This window comes from Halichoerus grypus, chromosome 2, assembly GCF_964656455.1.
Source record: "Halichoerus grypus chromosome 2, mHalGry1.hap1.1, whole genome shotgun sequence".
Taxonomy (NCBI): domain Eukaryota; kingdom Metazoa; phylum Chordata; class Mammalia; order Carnivora; family Phocidae; genus Halichoerus; species Halichoerus grypus.
The window spans coordinates 79516311-79539042 of NC_135713.1; the positions used below are offsets into that span (position 1 = coordinate 79516311).

The 22732-nt window shown below is 33.8% G+C and overlaps 1 protein-coding gene across 4 annotated transcripts in view; it reads left to right on the top strand.

Moving 5' to 3' along the window:
• The window catches only part of SKIC3 (SKI3 subunit of superkiller complex), a 100147-nt gene that overhangs the window by 50942 nt on the left and 26473 nt on the right, over positions 1-22732 (top strand). For all 4 annotated transcript variants that reach the window (XM_078067045.1, XM_078067043.1, XM_078067044.1 and 1 more), the window contains 16 exons: positions 98-351; positions 1694-1796; positions 4170-4346; positions 4435-4579; positions 4747-4825; positions 4910-4971; positions 5082-5138; positions 6535-6603; positions 8552-8626; positions 9265-9406; positions 12255-12348; positions 14581-14658; positions 17526-17650; positions 18830-18953; positions 19780-20001; positions 21016-21088. In XM_078067045.1, coding sequence (XP_077923171.1) covers positions 98-351; positions 1694-1796; positions 4170-4346; positions 4435-4579; positions 4747-4825; positions 4910-4971; positions 5082-5138; positions 6535-6603; positions 8552-8626; positions 9265-9406; positions 12255-12348; positions 14581-14658; positions 17526-17650; positions 18830-18953; positions 19780-20001; positions 21016-21088 — 1879 coding nt within the window. The remainder of the gene's footprint in view (positions 1-97; positions 352-1693; positions 1797-4169; positions 4347-4434; positions 4580-4746; positions 4826-4909; positions 4972-5081; positions 5139-6534; positions 6604-8551; positions 8627-9264; positions 9407-12254; positions 12349-14580; positions 14659-17525; positions 17651-18829; positions 18954-19779; positions 20002-21015; positions 21089-22732) is intronic.

A 22732-nucleotide genomic window follows, 5' to 3' on the forward strand; every position in this document is an offset into this window, starting at 1 on the left:
TATGTGATTCAGTTGAATTATTTATTTTATATTTTCTTTTCAGATGTGGAAGTAGTTCTTTTACTTTCAGTTCTCTTACTATTTACTGAAATTTTAGTTTACAGGCAGCATTAAGGGCAGACCCAAAGGACTTCAATTGTTGGGAGTCATTAGGAGAGGCATACTTAAGCAGAGGTGGCTATACAACAGCCTTGAAATCCTTCACAAAAGCCAGTGAGCTGAACCCAGAATCCACATACAGTGTGTTTAAGGTTGCAGCAATACAGCAAATCCTAGGCAAATATAAGGAGGCGATAGCTCAATACCAGCTGATCATTAAAAAGAAAGAAGACTATGTGCCGGCTTTGAAAGGTAATTTTTTAATACCTCCTTGACTTTTGTGATAATGAAGTATAAAATCCTTGAGTAAACTTCCTAAATGTATTTCGTGACCTAAAAAGGACTTCTTTAGTCAATAGCAAGTGTCTTCTTTCATGGACCTCTTATAGTATGACTTGTTATATAGATTTGAATATAGAAAGAGCAGATCTTGTTTTCTAACAATAAATAAATAGTAATATGATAAACATTTAACTTTTAGAACAAATAGCATGATAGCTATTTAATGGATCTCTAAAACAAGAGTTTCCCTACTCTTATATTTTAATACTTAATTCACTATATCTTCAGAATATCTCAATACCTTTTAATTACTTTTTAACTTATACATTTTTTTTCATTTTTTGAACGTTAGGGACAACTTACATTGTTTTGTAATACCTAAATCAATTTCAGTTTCTCCATATATACCTACTCCTTAACAAAAGATTTTTGGTAATATAAAGTAAAACACCACCATCCATATATAATCTAAATTTTATATGATTATATCTAACCATTTTAAAAAACCTGGAGCCCATTATATGTCCTTTACTCCATTTCTTTTTCTTTTTTTTTTTTTTTTTTTTTTTAAAGATTTTTATTTATTTGAGAGAGAGAGAATGAGAGACAGAGAGCACGAGAGGGAGGAGGGTCAGAGGGAGAAGCAGACTCCCTGCCAAGCAGGGAGCCCGATGCGGGACTTGATCCCGGGACTCCAGGATCATGACCTGAGCCAAAGGCAGTCACTTAACCAACTGAGCCACCCAGGCGCCCCCATTTCTTTTTCTTTTTTAAGTGAAACAATTGGGGTTTAAGTCAGAAATAGTATATGTTGTAAGTGATACATAACTTAGGTTTTGGAAACTTTTTAAATTTTGTAAAACTTTCCTTAAGAGAAGAATTCACATTTATTAAATCTTTAGGAAATTGCTATTTCATTTAATTTTTACAGTGTAGTTTGCTATCCAGTTTTGAATATAAAAAGATCAAATCTTGTTTCACAATAGTTAATAAATAGTAATATGAAGGAGAGAAGCATTTAGTAGCATTTTCAAAGCTGAGGTTTTGAATTAAGTAACTTGCCCAAAGTCAAGGAAATTCTTTTCCATAGATTTTTATCACTTTTAGTACATATTTACTCCAACAGAACCCTGCCATTTGAATTCCATACTAAATGTATGCCAGACCATACTTAAAGATAATTTTTATACAATACTACTGAGTTTTGTTTTCTGGAAAGTGGCTTTAATATCACATCACTACGTTTTTATCAACTTAATTCTAAGTGTTTCTTGTGTGTGTTTTAATAACTATAAACTTAACCTGATTTTAGGTTTGGGTGAATGCCATCTCATGATGGCAAAAGCGGCTCTAGTCGATTATCTTGATGGGAAAGCTGTAGACTACATAGAAAAAGCACTGGAATATTTTACTTGGTTAGTATTATTCTTATTATTCATTGTGTTTATTATCTTAGAATTATAATAAAGCTGAGGTTAGAAAATCTTTATGTATTTATTCTGTTAGATAAAGCAATCATTTTTCAGAATATCAAACATAAAGATACTAGCCAATGAATTCGATAATATACATATTGTATTAATTTTGCATTGGGGAACAGATACAATTTCTTGCACTTAGTAGCAGCTGACATGCTAGATGCATGGGGAAGGGTGGGAAGGAAGAAGCAGTCTGTCAGGGGAGTGGCAGCTTGGATACAATGTATCAGTGTTACATTCCCTAGTAAGGGCCTGTTTTAGGTATATTGGTAGGGCTGAAGATGAGGGGAAATGAGCAATCTCATTGTTCCCGGAGAGAATCTGTGCAGGAAAAAAAGTGATGTCTAATACTAAGGGAATCAGAAAAATTTGAGTAAATCTGGTATTTTATAGAACTGTAACTTCACTAGCGAAATAGAAGTGTTATTTGTTAGATGATTTTTAAAAGTCTGTTACACATACATTTGAATTTTTTTTTTCTTATACATCTTTCTTGTGCTCCCTTTCCTTTCTTTTCCTACTTGCCTTCTCTTCTGGTTCCTGTTGATTTGGTTGCTCCAGAATTGATTTTCTTTGAGTATGAACCAAATATGAAAAGAAAACCTTAGCCTTTTCTCTCCCACAGATTTTTATTGCTACTTTTCAAGTCTCACATAATATAGATCTTTCCAAATAGGAGAGGGTATCGTGAAGAGGGCATGCTTCGTTTGAACTAGTATTTAAGAGTAAATGTGAACCTTTCAGTGATGATACTTGAGGTACAAACACAGCCTTTCTGACAATGGGAAATTTTGTTCTGGGTAGCATGTAGCATTCACAGCCAACTAAATGGAGGTCTATAAAAATTTTTTAAGTGATAATCTCCAAATTTATGTTTACTTCTAGACTTAAAAGTTCATATTACCACAATTCTTATGTAAGGGTGATAGAAGTTATTTCATTTTATAGATATTTTATTTTTTATTGAACTTTAAAGGAAATAAGAATTTAGGCTGTTGAAATTGCCTCTGTTTCTCTTTTTTCCCCCCTCTGTTTTCTTCTTTCATGCTGTCAATTTTATTTTATTTTTTATTTTTAGGTATTTTTATTTTATTTTATTTTACCTTTTTTCACTACAAGTATACTCTTTAATTCCCCCCCACCCCCATCTCCCCATTCCCCTACCCACCACCCCTCTGGTAACCATCAGTTTGTTCTCTATAGTTAATAGTCTGTTTCTTGGTTTGTGTCTTTTTTTTTTCTTTGCTTGTTTGTTTTGTTTCTTATATTTCACATATGAGTAAGATCATATGGTATTTGCCTTTCTCTGACTGACTTATTTCGCTTAGCATTATACTCTCTATCATGTTGTCAATTTTAGAAATTATGCTAAGATATTTAGGCAGAGGAACTACAAATAGTGTTGTCCTTCCTCCTGATCCTCACAGTGGGCTTTCAGTGATGACTGCCATAATTAATCTTATTTCTCAGGAAGATATTGGAAAATGATTTTTGGCTGGACTCTTTTAGTAGAAAAGGCTATGAGAAATGTTCCATCTGCTTGTCCATCTGCCAGTAACATAGCTGATTATTGAGACTTGGCTTAAGTGAAATTGTCGTGTTTTATTTATAAGATCTTGAGAAGAGAAAACTGAAGAGAAATGGATAGCTGAGATTTTTCTCATTCTAAAAGAAGTGACCTTTATCACCATAATTGAAATTTTAATTACTCTTTTAAGCTTGTGCATGCAGTTTTATTTGCTTCAATAAATATGGATTTTCACATTTTCATATTTAGCTTTTAGGTAATCTTGGTCTCAGAGAATAAAAATCCTTTGGACCACCAAATATATTTAATATATTATACATTTACCAGTCTTTTTTATTTGACTGAAGATCAACAAGCCAAAACATGAGTTTAGAATAATTAACTGTGAGAGAGTTACTGACTTGACTACTTTGGTTATTGTTTAAAAAGACAAATACAGAGAGCATAGTTAAAAAAAAGTTCAGTCTTAATGGTGAATTGGTCCTGGAAAATTTATTGACATATTGATTATATGATTTCTGCTACTTCTAACAAAAATGATGAAGAGTACCAAAGAGATGTTTGCAAAATTTCTGGCATTTAAAATAACCAGTTTTCCTTCCCTCCCTTCCTTTCTTCTTCCTAATAGGGAGATGATAAGATGTTATCCATTTAGAAAGAATTTAGTAAAGCATTCACTGCACTTAACCAAGGAAGTAATTTGTAATTAAGATTGTAATGAGAGAGATAAATTTCCTATTGTTCGGAAAAAATTATAGGAATCACACTGTTTATTTTTTTAGGGCTCTGCAGCATCAAGCTGATGTGTCTTGCCTTTGGAAGCTAGTTGGGGATGCTTGTACCTGTCTGTATGCTGTCTCCCCATCTAAAGTGAACGTTAAGGTTTTAGGAATCCTTCTAGGTCAGAAAGAAGGAAAACAGGTATTAAAGAAGAATGAGCTTCTCCATCTTGGAGGAAGGTAATTTACAAAGATTGCTAGTTAATGACATTCATTTTGAATTAGGACATTTTAACAAAACATTACATTTATTTTTATATTTCCATAGGTGTTATGGTCGTGCGTTAAAACTGATGTCTACATCTAATACATGGTGTGATCTTGGAATTAATTATTATCGCCAAGCACAACATCTAGCAGAAACAGGCAACAATACAAATGATCTTAAAGAGTTGTTGGAGAAATCTTTACATGTACGGTTTTGAGAAATTTTTTATAAACTTTTTAAAAAACTAAGTGCTTTTCTGATAGATGTTTCTGATAAAGTAGATACTATCGTGTTTTCACATAAAACCACATTTATCTTGATATAAATGCTGATGTTCCAAGATATAAAAATTAATCTAATTTTACTTTTCAGTGTCTGAAAAAGGCAGTGAGACTTGACAGTAAAAATCACTTATACTGGAATGCTCTTGGTGTGGTTTCATGTCACAATGGTAAGACCTGAGTAACACTTCAATATTTTTAGAAGATTGTTTTAGGTAATAAAGTTCAGTTTCATCAAATTCTGTATTTTTCAGGTATTGGAAATTACGCCCTTGCTCAACACTGTTTCATCAAGTCTATCCAGTCGGAACAAATTGTGGGTGTTCTTTGTATCTATCTATGATAAAGAACTTCAAAATTTAGTGTTAATAATTTTCTGAGACTGCCATTTAGGCAGGATCCTAATTGTATATGTATGTTTTTTAGAATGCTGTTGCATGGACCAACTTGGGAGTGTTATACCTTGCAAATGAAAACATTGAGGTAAATGTGTTGTCTGTTTTGTCACATTAAAAGTAAAAGCGTTCTTTATATATGACCTCTTTGTAATCACTCAGCTTCTTGTGGAGAATTACTTTGAATATTACTGTCTATTCTGTATGCCCTCCTGTATGCTAGATAATTGATGACATTTGGTTTATTACATATATGAATAGTGAATGTGTAAGATTTATTTTCCTTTCCACACAACAGAAGAGATTTTGGTTTTATAATTATGTTGGGTTTTCATTTAAAGATTAAAACAATCCTGTTATGAATTATTTGGGTGTTTTTCTTTTTATGTGTACATGTGTAAGAGGAGCCCAGTGTAGGCTTTGTTAGGGGTGGGATGAGGAAGTCATGGGGATGATTAGTATTGTCTTGCAGCTTAAGTTTAATCTATGCTTGAGTGATTTCGATTGGATTTTAGTGGATATTAATTCCTTTAGATGCCACAATGTAATTTGTCATACTCGAACAGTTATATATTAGAGAATTGGAAATACAGTAATTGGAAAGGTGTTTGTAGCATGTTTAGAAGTTTCCATAAATCTGTAGGTGATAGCATATCTGTACTATTTTGTGTTTCAGCTATTATATTGAATATCATCCTTTTAAAATAGCTTCAGTAATATTTTCAGGATAAATTAACTCACTGCAAAGATTGCTTCAGAAGACTGTAAATAGAATGAAGGAGAATATTAATTTGGGACTTAAAATATGTGAAAATATTTTTAAAAATTTAAACAAAGCTAGGTATTAGTTAATAAGCTATGAATATAGTTTTATGATAGCACAACTCAGTTGCCGTCCATGAGCTTCCTTTTTCATAAGAACAATAAGACTGTTTCCTGTCACATATAGATTACTGAGTAAACAATATAAGGCAGCATATAACAGTGTTTGTAGCAGAAAAATAAGCACACAACTTAATGTGCCCAAGTGAGGTAGCTTTAAAGTTTCCTGACCGCTTAGCACAGATTTATGTTGATCATTCTTTTTTTGCCCAGTAGCAGATATATGTCAAAGACCTCATTGTTTGTTAGTTTTTATCCTACCAGTTAAGCTTCAGGAGAGGGCAATAGATACTTCTGCCTGTGGCTAGCAAATGGATGGGTGATTGGTTAAAAGTTCTACAGACTATGAGGTGCATCTCTCTATTGTCCTTTCACTGGGGACCAGAACCCTTAAGCCTGTAGAGAGATCTGTTGTACCCACGAGTTTTTAGGACTATGTAGTTAAAACATGGTTTTAAACATTGCTAGTTGTGTTTAAACAATGAAGTTTTAGATTTATAAGTGTTTGTGTTGACAAGTATGACTTATCTTATTCTCTTATGCTTTTTAGTTTAGTACTAAGTTAATAAAATGACATGTTATTTTTTTGACTTTTTTCCTAGCAAGCTCATGAAGCTTTCAAAATGGCTCAGTCTCTTGATCCGTCTTATTTAATGTGCTGGATTGGACAAGTAAGATATATATGTTTATTAATAATCCTAAGATATAAACAACCTATTAATATGTAAAGTGGTATAAGTAACCTATTAATACAAATAACAATGATAATAATGATAACAGGTAACATTTGAGGACTTCCTTTGTGCCAGTCACTGTGCTAGTCTCTTTGTATATATTATTTCAGTTAGTCTTTCATCGATCCTTTGAGATGGTGGTTGTTATTAAACTTTTCATGGATGGGGAAATTGAAGTTTAGAGACCCTAAGTATTGTGCCCAAGGTCATACAACTTGTAATGATTAAGCTTTGATCTGGGGGGCTTTGAGCCCCATTAGTCTGACGTTAATGCTAAAAAAAAAAAAAAAACCAGAACTCTGTTATTTAAATGCACATTTACCAAAAAAATTAACATTGACAAAGATCATTTTGATTATGTTTTCCCATTATCTGTAAAATCTTTATATTTGATTTGATGTTTGTTTATGAGTATTGTTCCTCTGCTCCCCTGAAGTTTAGATTTGTGTATTGCCATATAGGAATCAGGATACTCGGTTACGAATGTGAGTCCGTCACTGACTGATTATTTTATCTTAACATATCACTGCTACATTTCATTTTTCTATCTTGAAAAAGAAGGGGCTTGGCTGAGTGGCCTCCAGGGTCTTACCTAGTTGAGTTGTAATGAATTAGTAAGTGGTTGATTGTTTTGGTTCAGAGAATAGCAGGAGCATCACCCATCTCAGGAAATCGATAATCAGAATTTATATATGTTTTATTCTACTTTTGACTTTTGGGTCAAATTCTAGTTAATTGGTGAAGCAAACAGTTAGAAAGGTAACTCTATGAACTGTGGTTCTATGAACTGTGATAGCATCTGGGAGCAGTGGCATTATTACTAATCTCTGTGTAAGTTATTGGACTCAAGGTGCCCAAGAGTTTGCATTTCTAACTGTTCCCAGGTGCTGGTTCTGGTCCAGGGACTTCACTTTGGGTAGTACTGCTCTAGGTCAGGAGATTTTGGATGCTAATCAGAGCCACCTAAGTATTTTTTTTTAATTTTTCAATTCTTTTTATTCTTAAAAATAATTTATTTCAGACATTAACTGGTAGATTTAATTAAAATGGTAACAGTAAAAGTAAGACCTAATATTATTTCTTAAATAATATTAGTAATGTATGATACTTTTAAAAACGTGAATTTTTTTTATAAAAGATAGATGAGTTTGAAAGTAATTTTAACTTATCTCATAGTCTATAAAGTTAAAGGCATAGGTATGTTATTTAAAATTCTGAGGCACTTTCGGGGCGCCTGGGTGGCTCATCTGCCTTCGGCTCAGGTCATGATCCTAGGGTCCTGGGATCAAGCCCTGCATCAGGCTCCCTACTCTGTGGGAAGCCTGCTTCTCCCTGTCCCACTCTAACTGCTTGTGTTCCCTCTCTCGCTGTGTCTCTCTCTGTCAAATAAATAAATAAAATAAAATAAAATAAATTCTGAGGCACTTTCAAAAAATAAATATGTTGAGAGTCTACCCCAAGTCTGTGGAAACTAAAAAGCTAGGGGTAAGGACCTCCTTTTTTAAAAAAAGCTTATCTAGGTGAATCTGAGGTGATCCTATGGTTAAGAACCCTACTCCAGACAAATACCAGTATGAATGGATCAAGGGTGAAAGGGAAGGGAGAAGTTAGTGCAGCTTCATCAGTGTTCTGAGGAATTTTATGTGGATTATTCCACCATTACCTGGTTGCAGATGGAATTCTGAAAGCATTTGCCAGCTTAAGGGCCAATTTAACAAGTCATTCTGGTCCTCTGAGCCATGAGAATATAGTAGCTAAGATTAAAAAAGAAATTAGCTCTGCTTTTAAGCATAGCTAGTATACCTTTGAATCTTCCAAATAGTTTCACTTATTATTGTTATTATTCCTCTTAAACATATTAAGAACTTCTTTTTTCCTTTTATAGGCTCTTATTGCAGAGACAGTTGGAAGTTATGACACAATGGATCTTTTCAGGCACACTACAGAACTCAGTATGCATGTAAGAATTTGACCATTCTTGAGGATTCATTAATGAATAAAGTATTATGCTTGCTGAGAAAATGAATACGGAGCGGTATCAGATGTTAATAACAGTAGTTGTCTCTACTCTTTATTCTGTCTTAGAAACAGATAAGCTGTCTTTAAAGAACTTCTCATTTTTGTCTTCTGTTATCTTTCAAAAGCTGATAAAGAAATGACATGGAATTTAATAGATATATAGTAGTCATGCAGAATTGAAACTGAGACTCGAGGACAAAATCAACATGAGATAAGGACTAGACTTGGTTGACATTTCTTGATTATTTATGAAGTGTTTTAGAACCCTTTTGATTGGTAATTATTAGTCTTATCTGTAAGAATGGTGCTGAGAAGAAGGAGATCAGCCCATTGGGTGACGCTCTGTTTTCTGCACTTTATTTAAATCCCATTTGATTCTTCTACTTAGGGTTGGAGCAAGTAATTTAAATATGCCCTTAGCTGTGTTGAATCATAGTGACTCTTCATTTAGAGGCACTTAGCAGTTGACTTAAAGAAGACTAAGATGTGATATTTACTGTATTGAAGTCTACTGTTTTATAATTTTTATTGGTATATTTATTACCCTATGTTTACTTGTTAACTTTGTCTTTTTTATAGACTGAGGGAGCAATAGGTTATGCGTACTGGGTCTGTACAACATTGCAAGATAAAAGCAACAGAGATACAGAGCTGTACCGGTACAACATTGTTCAGATGAATGCTATTCCAGCAGCACAAGTTGTTTTGAGTAAATACATAGGTAAGGTGTTCAGTATTTGAATAACCATTGAAACAATTTAGTTTTTAAAATTAGTTAATTCCAAATTAAATATTAGTGTTCCTTAAGACATGAATTTGCCTTTTTTTCTCCCAGTGGCCAAGCAGTCTGCTTTTCAAATTATAGTAATGACTTTTGAAGAGTGATGAAAATTGCTGTTACCTAATGCTTACAATAAAACTGATTTCCGTGTTGTAGTGGAAAGCATTTTGGAGCCTGATGGGCCTGAGTTGCTGCTGTTCTCTCTCTGCCATTTATTTCTCTGCAGTCTTAGGCCAAGTATTTTATACTTCTCTTAACTTCTGTTAGCCTTGTAAAGTAGAGATAATAATTGCTAGGTGGTAGACATATGAAAATTAAGTGTGATAATCTGCTTTAAATTCCAAAACTAGTGTGTTTAACCTCCTACTTTAACACCTGATTTTTCTTCAGGATACTGGAAAAATACGTTTAGGTTTAGGAAAAGGACAGAATGGTGAAGTTTCATTAACCTTCTATTGTAATAATTTCCTTTCTTCCTTAATAAAACTACCAGTTTTTTTTTTTTTTAAGATTTTATTTATTTATTTGACACAGAGAGAGACAGCGAGAGAGGGAACACAAGCAGAGGGAGTGGGAGAGGGAGAAGGACGCTCCTCGCCGAGCAGCGTGCCTGATGCGGGGCTCGATCCCAGGACTCTGGGATCATGACCTGAGCCGAAGGCAGACGCTTAACGCCTGAGCCACCCAGGCGCCCCAAAACTACCAGTTTTATTACCAGTTTAATCTTGCCATTTACAGCAACATGAATAGAGCTTCAGAGTATAATGCTAAATGAAATAAGTCAAATAGAGACAAATAGTCAAATAAGTCAAAAGAGAAAGACTAAAATACCAGGTGATTTCACTCAAATGTGGAATGTAAGAAAACGAACAAATGAACAAAGTTAAAAAGCAAGAGAGGTGACAAACCAAGAAACAGACTCTTAGCTATAGAGAACAAACTGATGGTTACCAGAGGGGAGGTGGGTGGGGGTTGGGTGAGAGAGGTGACGGGGATTAAGGAAAGTAGTTGTGATGGGGGGGTGGGGGGTGGAAAAGTACCAGTGTGTTTTAATCTCTACTCCACCTCTTAGTAGCTATAATGAAAGCTTGGGCATATTAACAAATTGGATTTTAGTTTTCTCATGTGTAATACAAGAATGAAAGTATCTATTGCTTAGAGTTTAAATGGGATGATTTATACAAAATGTTTTGCAGAGTACCTGGCATACCCTAGATGCTCAAGAAATGTTAGTTTCACTAGTCTTTTATTTATCCCTTGACAAATAAAGAAGCAGAAGTTTAAGCAGGCTCAGGGACAGTTGAATATTATGAAGAATCAGATAAACTGAAAAGCAGAAGAGAAAATTTCTCATCATAGGTATGGAGAGGATTGTAATACTCTTCCTGCATTGAACCTGGGATACTTGAGCAGAAGACAGTTGACAAACATCAGCACTTTAGAGCACTACATGTTATGCAGTATGCCAAAATGAACAACTCTAAAGAATATCTAGAGCCTCTGCGAGAGTGTATGGATCAGAAATTTTACTGTGAAGTTTCCATAAGAATGGGTAACATTTGTAAAGGATTTACATAGCTAAAGAAATCTTTAGCTTTCTACAAAATTCAGATACCTAGAACAATGAACACAGAGTTCCCTGACAGTTATGCTTAGCCTAGTTTTTTACCCTATAGTGGAGCCATATCACATACTCATTTAAATTCAACTATATGTGGCTTTGCCATAAGTGAATGAATGAACAGATGAATAAATAAGAAAGAGAGAGAAAGGAAGGAAGGAGGAGAAAAGAGAGAGGGGGATCAGAGAGAATGCAGGCAGTCTCATTGTCTTGCTGACAGTTTGCCTCAGAGTGAGTGTGCTGGGAAGGCATGAATCTCTTCTTAGTTTGACTCAGTTTTGGTGTCCCTCTCTTTTGTGACTTCAGGAGTTTTCAGGAATAACTTTGACTATATATTTTTCACTTTGTGCTTTAACTTTGGAGCCCACCCATCACATAAATTGTGATTGCAGTGTAATTTGTTAAACAATTTAAGGGATTTGAAGGCTTATTTCCCAATACTACTTTTAAGTAAATCAGATGTGTTTCTCTGTATGTTAGTACATACATGATGGTTTTTGACATTAAAATTTCAAAATACTGCATTGAAAGTGTCCAGGTCATCCTGGGTTTCTAGTGTACAATACTGAGTTTATTTTTTATTGTTTTTAAAGATTTTATTTTTTGACAGAGAGAGACAGCGAGAGTGGGAACACAAGCAGGGAGAGTGGGAGAGGGAGAAGCAGGCTCCCTGCCAAGCAGGGAGCCCGATGCGGAACTCGATCCCAGGACCCTGGGATCATAACCTGAACTGAAGGCAGACGCTTAACGACTGAGCCACCCAGGCGCCCCTGAGTTTATTTTTTTTTAAACACATAGAAATTGGAACAGAATCACCAAGAAAATTGCAGGAAAGTTTAAGTGATTAGCCAAAGAACTGAATTTCCTTATAAATCTTATGACTAGTGTTAACGTGAGCTACAATTTCAAATTATTACACCTTTGGGGATAAAAATGTTTAGACTTTAAGGTGTAACAGAAACTATAAATAATTATAAAATACTCAATAATTTAGAAGTTATAAAATAATTACTAGTATTTTATAGTCAAGATAAATATCAGATTATTCTTAACAATGCCAGTAGTCTTAGGAGGTAATCTGGTGTCTAAGATACTGAAAATAAAACTAGCATTTTACAAACACAACCAGCATGCACATGTAAAGAAAAGATATTTTTGGATTTTCAGAAAGAATTCAGAATTATGCTCCAGCTTTCACAATGTTGGGTTACTTAAATGAACATCTACAACTGAAAAAGGAAGCCACAGATGCATACCAAAGGTAAACTCTACATTTAATTAAAAGTGGTCCTTATTTATTAGTTGGCCTTTTTTTATTTAGTCTCAGTTCATGAAGAAGGTACTAAACAAATGTTCTGATTCCTTTCCTGATCTCTTATTATCTATTATTATTACATCTCTGAAGATGAAAAGACACAGTTTTAAATTTTCAGCTGTATTTGGGTTTCTGTTGCTCAAACCAAGAGAGGGACAGAGAGGAAAAAAACAAAAACCAAACTAAAAAATCTCTCAGATTTTGTTTTAGAAAAACAAAATTTTCATTTGAGACTTCGTTTAGCTTTAGACCAAGTTTTCACTTTAGACTTTGTCTAGCTTTATAAAATAAACACGTAGGTTCATTCAGAGAAGAAATAACATTATGATATATTTGTTTGAATTTAAGATTTATATTTTATTCACTCAGTAGTTTTTGAACTGCTTTGTGCCAAGTATTGTCCTTGGCACTGGCAGTTTAGCAGCAAAATAAAACAGACACAGGCTCCATTCTCATGGAGCTTCTGTTCTGGTGGTGGGGAGACATATGATAAGCTTATAAACATCTGTGATGGTAATAATTGCTAAGAAAGAAAATCAAAATGCGGTAAAGGGCCAGGGAATATTAAGGCAGGTAGTGAATTTGAGACAGGTTTAAGAGTGATACGTTTCCTAAGGAGGCAGTTGACGCTTGGCCTGAATGAAGTGAGGCTCTAAGCCATTGGTTAAGAGGCAAGAGCATCCAGGCAGAAGGAACAGCAAGAGCAAGTGCTCTGACACAGGAGTGGACTTGGTGTGTTGAAGAAACAGGACAGTGTGCTCGAGTGAAACAGCCAACCAGGAGGGGGTAGGAAATGAAATCAACTTGAAGATTTATTCTCTGCAAATGAATTGATTGGTAAATAAGAAAATAACTATTAGTGTCGTGAATACTAGGTGAAAAGTTAGAAGTCCTAATTGCATGTATCATTGCCCTAAATCTAAAAAATACGTAGAAGAAGCCTTGTTAGATAAAAAATAATTGAGTTGACTGAAATGCTTTGCCATGCCCTTTTATGGATCTCTTGGTAGTTCAAAGGAGTCATCACTAGATGGTACTGGAGGCTGCATAATCAAGAAGGTATTTTTTCAGGTGTATGTGGAGGTTTATAAAAAAAACACAAGTCTATTTCTTTCAATGTCACAATAAGCTTACCTGTAAACAAACTGTAGAAATATGGTAGAATACAACAGTGAGCAGGATTTTTAAACAAAGAAAAATTAGATAGCTTTACAGTGCTTGCTAATTTTTTGTACATACTATGAATCTAACACTAGGTATACCTTTAACTTAAAATAGCAACTCCACAGTCATGTGGATATGCACCACTCTTCCTTGACTGATCACTGCTGTGTTTTCTGCCTTAAACAACTATTTGAAGCTTAAAACCACAAATTAGGTATAAATCTAACCATTATAGTTTTTAATATACTGTATAATACTGTCTTTTAGACTGCTTTGGCAAATATTTGTTTTTCACGTAACATCCTACATATTAAAAACTTTCCTTGGATAGTTTTCCCTAGATAATCCTTTTTAAACAGAAAAGGAAGGTAAAAACAAAAATTTTACTAAATATCCAATTCCTGTTGATTAAGACATTTTTCTGCTCGTCCCAAGGGGACTGAACACAAGAAGATAAAAATAAGGCGTTTAGGGACTCCTTATGATTCTTTTCTTTCTCAACTAAATATTGCTTAAATATTTTTCTGTATGTAACAGGGAAGGGCACATGAAAGCACTCAATTTCCTGGCTTCCTAACTCAAACTACTGTATAAATATTTTTAAGATTGTTTGCTATATACTTGAGATAATGTCAAAACTTAAAATAGTAACACCATTGTTTCCCATATTTAGATTAAGTTTTTTGGAATATTTAAAACTCAAGTATGATAAATGATTTCACTTAGTAAGAGATCACCTTATTAAGGTAATTTTCCTGACAGTCTAAAATCTAAATATTAAGAGCTTTTGTTATACCAACTTGTTGTGAACAAGTTGTTATGTGAACAAGTTGTTATGACAGCATTAAAGAATTAGAGTTAAATGAAGAAAACAAAAATTTATAGGATTGTCAGTTAGTTGTCTTCAGGGTTTTTTCCCCAAAGAAAAAGTTACAAAATCTTCTGTTAAGGAGGAAGAGTAAAAGAATGTTATTGTACATAGGTAACTTAAAATACCTTGTCCTTCTTTTTAAGGGCAATGTTACTGTTACAGACTGCAGAAGACCAAGATACTTATAATGTTACAGTAAGAAATTATGGCAGATTGTTATGGTAAGCATATTTTTTTCCCATTAATTCTGTGAATTTATTAGGTTTTTCTGGTGAAAGCTATAGGACTAGTGAGGTGGTGACGAATTTCCAGAGTAGTGGGGCGTATATAGTTGAGTGGGCTGAAAATCTCCCAAGGATACATAATTCCCTCAATACTGGGCTTTGTTAATAGTTTCCTGTTCCTATACTGATACCTAAGGCCACTGTGCTTCACTGAGAAGCAGATTTAGAATTGATGGTTGTGGTCTGTACAAGAGAACATTTCAAAGAGAGGCTCTTGCTGTCTGTTGTAATAGAATCCTAGTTAATTGGAAGAGGAATTGGATTTATTCTGACTTGTTTGCTGCTTATACTTACATGGGGAATGGCCATTGAGGACCCAGAAGCCCTTTAGAAAGTACATAAAAATTTTTGTGTATGTGCATTTTGTGATGGAGAGAGAGCCATATAGCTTTCTTCAGATTCTCAAAGACTTTTGACTTCAAAAAGAGTTAAAAAAAAAAAAAAAAAGATTAAAACCCAATTATTTTAGAGATTAGAATTAGGTCCAGAGAATAGAAGTATTGTGGGAGGAAGGTTTTTGGCTCAAGTTAGGGAGGTGTTCCTCAAGCTGAGAAGTGCCCCCAAATTGAATGGTCCAGTTTGAAAAACATTGTTAAAACTGTAGTTTGATATTTTGGGATTAGTGCCTGTATCTTTTAAAGAGGTACATACTAGAGATCTGAGGTAGCCAGTTCTTTTCTTTTATAACCATGTAACTGAATCATATTCATAGACAGGAAAATATTATTGTTCTGACTGCTTTTCCCTCCAATTCTTTTAAACTGTAGTGTTTAGGAGTTGGTAGTTTTATCATTTCTAAGATTTTGTTGTAGCAGAAGACAGGTTGTAAGAAATTATATGGAATAAGTATCTGTTTTTAGTTTTGGTTTCATATAATGTAAATATTTTACTCTTTACTTTTAGTTTTTATTTTTAGTTTTCTTTTAGGGAGGGGGGAAGACGGAGAGAGAGAGAGTCTTAAGCAGGCTCCGTGCTTAGCACAGAGCCAGACCTGGGGCTCAGTCTTACAACACTGAGATCATGACCTGAGCCAAAATCAAGAGTTGGTTGCTTAACCTACTGAGCCACCCAGGTACCCCATCATATAATGTAAATATTTTAGGAAAAAATCTATATCTTCTATTGAAAATAGATGTCTTTTAAAATTTGTTTTTATTATGAAATATATTAAACATGCAAAATGCAGTGTAAGTAGTGTACAGCATAATTTAATGAATAGTCACTGCCCAAATTTAACAGATCTTAAAATTGTCCATTGTCTTCAGGGTTTTTTTCCAAAGAAAAAGTTACAAATAAAATTGAAGCCCCTTGTGCCTTTCCTAGTTCTGTTCTCTACAAAAGTAATCACATGTTTGAAGATAGTGTTTATTTTAAAAAAACAAAAAACAAAAACTTTTAATATATGTATGTATCCATATACAATCTAAGGTAGCCCTCTTTCCTTCACCAAAATATTTATCAAAATTTGAGTTTTTTTGACTTTAAAAACCTTAAATTTTTTTGATTTTTACAGTCTTTCACCTTTGGGCGCCTGGGTGGCTCAGTCGGTTGGGTGTCTGCCTTTGGCTCAGGTCGTGATCCTGGAGTCCTAGGATCGAGCCCCACATCTGGCTCCCTGCTCAGCAGGGAGTCTGCTTCTCCCTCTCCTACTGCTCTGCCTACTTGTGCTCACGCTCTCTCTCTCTCTATCAAATAAATAAAATCTTAAAAAAATTTTTTTTCACCTTTAGAGACTAATTTTAGAATCAAAGAATGCCTGTATTTTTAGATCCCACACCCTCCCCAAGATTAAAAGGATTTTCTAAAAAGATTTCCAATAACACATTAAAAATAAAAACAGTTTCTGATTATAGTGATGGATATGAAAAATAAAATTCTCAAGGGCAGAATGTATCCTTTCCAGGCGATGGCAGCTTCTCTTCATTTTTAAATAAGCAAAACAATTATTTTTTTGTTATTAAAAAGTATTGTACTTTAGGGGTGCCTGGGTGGCTCATTCACTTAAGCATCTGACTCTTGATTGCGGCTCAGGTCATGATCTCAGGGACTTGAGATTGAGTGCCATGTGGGGCTCCCCAGTGAGTGTGGAGCTTGGTCAAGATTCTCTCCCTCTCCCTCTATCTCCCTGTCCTCCCACCCCCCCAACCCCTGCTCATGTGCTGTGCATTCTCTCCAAAAAATAAAATCAAATAAACTTTTAAAAAAAGTATTGTACTTTAGTGTCATATGTAACAATTTTTACTTTTCTTCCTATTAAATACAGAAAAGATAATTTATAGTTTTTTCTGTGGAATTTAGTTTATCTTTATACTCTCCAAAAAAAAAAAAAGGATGTGCAGGTAAACAGTTAAACAGTTTATACAAAGGCTAGGTTTGATTTTAATTAGGTATTTTATGCTTCTTAAGCTTGTCAGAGATGCTAGAACCATACTCATAGGGTAATATTCAACCAATATATTAAGCTTAAAGAGTTCTGTATAAAAGTCAACTTGAAATTATTTTTATATCTTGGGATTTTAGTTCAAGTTTGTTAATAAGAAAGACACTTTATAATTTAGCAGAACTAATCATTTTCATATGTAATTTAAAAGAAACAAAGTGTGAAGTTAAATTGCTCCAGTATATCTTATTTGAAATAAATGATACACCTTCTATTTTAATATGTCTTTTCTTTCACTTTAACACTGATAGATGAAGTATGTGAAGGTATTAAAAGAATCTTGGTATAATAATCTCTTTGTATTCTTATGATATAAGCCAAAATTGTTTTTAATATTAAAAGTAAGTTATGTTTTGCTTCTTAGTTCCATTGGTGAATATGATAAAGCTATCCAGGCTTTTAAGTCAACACCCCTTAAAGAGTTAGAAGACATCATAGGTTTTGCATTGGCTTTATTTATGAAAGGTCTGTATAAAGAAAGCAGCAAAGGTAAGTATGTTGCTTGAAGCTAAAGGACACATCTTACTTTTCCAGGGCTGAGTGGAATTTAATCACAAGATTATATACAGAAAGATGGAACATTGAAATGGGAGTAGGGGTTGCAATGTTTATTAAGATCCAACTAGGAGTCAGGAATGATATTAGGTACTTTTTATCTGTTCCCTCCCTTAGTACATTATTATGTGAATAGTCCTTATAGCAGTGTTATGAGCTGAGTGTTATCTTAATTATTTGTATAAGGAAACTGAGGCTCAAGATCACTTAAAGTAGAGTTAGCATTTGAAAGCAGGTCTTTGCTTAAATGTAAATTTCAGATAAGTGAAGACCTTGACCTATTGGTAATAGTGTGTTTGATTTTCTCCAAAAATGCTCATTGAGTACATTTTCATATATATATATATATATATATATATATGCACCCAACCTATGTGTGTGTAGATACTGTAAGTATCTACAGCTTGATGGTTACTGGTATGCACGTGGAAATTTTCGTGGTATCTCAATGGCTGCAGGCCTTCACATCACTTAAAGACTTCCCTGTAGAGTCTGAAGATAGAAGTTAGGGGAGGGTATGTGCTATGGTGAGCCCTGTGAGTTGTGCAAGTCTGTTGAATCATAGATCTGTACCTCTGAAACAAATAATACAGTATATGTTAAAAAAAAAAAAAAAAAGATAGCAGGAGGGGAAGAATGAAGTGGGGGAATCGGAGGGGGAGATGAACCATGAGAGATGATGGACTCTGAAAAACAAACTGAGGGTTCTAGAGGGGAGGGGGGTGGGAGGATGGGTTAGCCTTGTGATGGGTATTAAAGAGGGCACGTTCTGCATGGAGCACTGGGTGTTATATGCAAACAATGAATCATGGAACACTACATCAAAAACTAATGATGTAATGTATGGTGATTAACATAACATAATAATAAAAAACAAGAAGTTAGGGCATGTCTCATAATAATCCTAATGATATCCCCAGGATCACCTTGGACCAGCTAAACCAGGTTAGATTATTTAAAATTTTTTTCCATCCACTTGAAAATAAGGAAACAATAAGATATAATTTAGTTAGACCTTTTAAAAAATAGGATTAGAAAGGGAGAAATTTCACTGTTTGTCAATCAGGATTGTGTTTATATCGTTTTGTTTTTGTTTCCAACTTTGTATAATAGCTTATGAGAGAGCCTTGTCTATTGTTGAATCAGAGCAAGACAAAGCCCATATCTTGACAGCTCTGGCAATAACAGAGTATAAACAAGGAAAAATGGATGTAGCCAAGACATTGCTATTTAAATGGTATGTATAGTTGACATCAACACTTAACATGACCAGATTATACTTAAGCATTGGATTACAAATTGGAACAATGTAAAATGAAGTTTTTAATGTTTTAGGAACTTTTTGTTGAACAAAAGGGATTGGACTGACCTGGTTGTGAACTGACAGTCATAGGTGGAGATCATGGCTTAATTTTTAGCTCTGGATCCATCCAGTCCTTCAAAACCATCCTATACTCTGTGTGTATCATTTATTTGTTTAAAAGAGTATTTGATCACCTGATCTAGTAGGATCTTAAAATTTTAATGAAGGGAGTTCTGACTGGCTTATTTTTTGGCCTCTTTCGTCCCCAAAGAGATTTTTTCCTCTTTATTTTTCTAGTTAACTTGATAAAGTTCATTTAAAACTAAAGCTTTAAAAAAATATACCAATATAACTTGTAACTATTTCTATGTTTTTGGAATAAATTAGTAAAATAATAGCCTATGATATCTGTGGTTATTTATAGGGTTATATGGTTAGTTATTTTTCTAAAAGCCAGGCCCCAAAACACTATTTATATTTGTATCTAAAACTTAGATATAATGAAAACAGAAAAGAAAGGCCCTTGGTATTTTTAACTGCTTTAGATATTTAGGGAAATTGCTGTCCCTAGAAGCCAAGGAATCTGTTTTATATTTATCTTAAAGCTGGGCTTAGTTTGGTGAATCCTTAAGTAAATTGCTTTTTTAACATTTTACTAAATGTTAAAATTTTAAATTTTACATTTTACTAAATGTTGAAAATGTTTTAATAGTTACAGACTACTGTACTATGGCTAATAGAAAATTTAAAATATTTACAGCTCTATCTTAAAGGAACCAACCACAGAAAGCCTTCAAGCCCTGTGTGCTCTCGGATTGACAATGCAGGATGCTACCCTGTCAAAAGCGGCACTTAATGAATTACTGAAGCACATCAAACAGAAAGACAATGATTATCCAAAGTGCCTTCTTACTTCAGCGATTTATGCACTGCAAGGCCGCAGTGTGGCAGTGCAGAGACAAGCATCTAAAGCTGTTCACAGGTAAATTCTGTACTTGTGAACTTGGAGTAATTATACTTGATGAGCTAATCTTTGACATTTGGACCTTATTAAGAATATAAAATGAGGGAAGTATATATTTTTGTAAACCAGAATGTAGTTTTATGAAATTGCACTTAGGACCAGGTAGCTGACTATACACATTATTTCATCTATAAAGATTTTTTTAAAAATTCAGTTGATAAGGAGGTAAGAGAACAGAAATTTTGTACTTATCCAATAAGTTAAGGCCTGAATCTCATTTTAATACAAAAGTCCTTACTTATTCTCAAGTTAGTGATATGGTCTGTTTGTTATTTGATACTGTCCAGCTTAATGGTTTTAGGAATTTTTTGGCCACTCAAACATTCACTAATGTCTTCAAAATTTAGAAAATAGGAAGCTCTTACTACTAGCAGTAGTGGTTATTTGTTTTATTTTCAGCAGTAAAGTGGTTTTTTTTTAAGATTTATTTTTTTTAGAGAGTGCATGCATGCATGAATGGTGGGAGGGGCAGCGGGAGAGAAACTCAAGCAGACTCTGTGCTGAGCATGGAGCCCCATGCGGGGCTCGATCACATGACCCTGAGATCACGAACCGAGCCAAAACCAAGAGTCAGACACTTAACCAACTGAGCCACTCAGGTACCCCAGCAGTAAAGTGTTCTAAATGAAGTTTATTTTCCTTTTGCAATTTTCATCTCTGTGTTTTCCTTGAACACAACATACTAAATTTCCTCAGCTTTTCTTAATTAGATCTTAATTAATTAGATTAGGCTTTGTAATTATATTGCTGATTTTTCCTTCTTATTTTCATAAGGACTCTTGGTGTATATAGAAGATATGTTTGCTGAAAATTAAGGCACTTTCATTCACACATAGATAATTAATATGAAATTGTTTTAGATGTATACAAGATTTTGAACTTAGGTTCTAAATAAAATGTTGGTTGTTTTTACTTTTCGTGGTTTAAAGTGACTCCCATCTCTAAGCCTTTTGCTTTTGATGATCTCTATAGTAACCCAGCTGATCCTGCTCTTTGGTCTCTGTTGTCCCGAGTAGTTGCTCAGTATACTCACCGAAGTGCAAAGGTGAGTAATGTTCTAAATTCTGGCAAAAAGATAAAATAACTTGTGATGTAGTCAGTAATATCATTTTTAGAATATTAGCATTATCATTCTGGGAAATAACTAATATAGCAAAGGGGTTCTGTTATTTAACCAGATTTTCCATTAGTCATTTGATAAGTAGTACACTGAGTTTCTTTTATGTACTATTGTACTGTTCTGGGCGTTATGAAAGATACAAAGAAGTAGGTAGACTTTTTTTTAATACATACAGATTATGTTAATGGCTGTGTGATTAGGTTATGTTTATAATGTTGCCATTTAGGAAGAAGTAACTGTTGTGTTTTTTGGATCCCAAAAGATATTTTTATTTAAAAGCTCTTCAAGAAGAACCATGAGAGACAATGGACTCTGAAAAACAAACTGAGGGTTCTAGAGGGGAGGGGGTTGGGAGGATGGGTTAGCCTGGTGATGGGTATTGAGGAGGGCACGTACTGCATGGAGCACTGGGTGTTATGCACAAACAATGAATCATGGAACACTATATCTAAAACTAATGATGTAATGTATGGGGATTAACATAACAATAAAAAAATTAAAAAAAAAATAAAAGCTCTTCAAAGATAAGAAAATAAGAACTAGAACATTGCTAATGTCTAAAATCTAAAAATGTGAATCTCAATATGAAGTCATTGATGTTCTATAAAAGGGATTATATATTTTCGTTCATAATGGCCAGATATTTTTAGAGGTCTGTAAAGTATTTTGTTAATTTCTGTGGTTACTATGTCCTTTCATAGTTGCTTAATTAGTGGGTAAACATAATGGTAGTAGCTAATTATGTTTTGAACACTTATTATATCTAATAATTCCACTGTCTGAAGTCTCTGTGGGTCTGATTTTGTTATTCCTACTCATTTTTGCACATGGTATTTCAAAGAACCTAGAAGAGCATCATTATTAGATACTAGAATGAAGTACTTATTATGTGCCAACTATTGTATATATTTTGTCATTTAATCCCAACAACCACATGAAGTAGCTGCAATTAATGTCCATTTTATAGAGAACACTTGAGACATAGAGAATAAATAACTTGTGCAAAACCACAGTTAGTATTTGTGGTGATAGATCATCCCAGATCTAACTCCTGAATCCTCCTTCTACTCTGCCAAGTTTTCTGTTTTCTTTTTAATCCATCTTCTATTTGTTTTATATTAACATATTTTTAAAGGTTACTTTTTAGCATTCTTTATATGCTAAATATGATGTACAAAACATTTCTGATACAGTTCCAGTATAAAATTAGGAGAACAGTATACTTCTGAATTAAAATGAAATCATTCTCATAATTCACTTTCTTTTCCAGGTAAAATGTCTAACTGAATTTAAAAATTAAGGATTTCAAACTTACTTTACAAAAATTATGATGTATATATTTTTTTCATTTTCAGTTTTGAGTTGATTATTGAAGCAGTGATTTGCTTCAAGGTGCTCTGGCTATTCATTTTACTAGGAACTACCGAAATTTTTAAAATACCATATTTTCATGGAGTAAACCATGTTAATCCTAAAATAAATTTTGGGATTCTGCTTCTCTTTCTCTTTCAGTCTTTCTTTCACATTCTTTTATATTGTTAGGAAATATGTACTTGTGTTTGGTGTAAA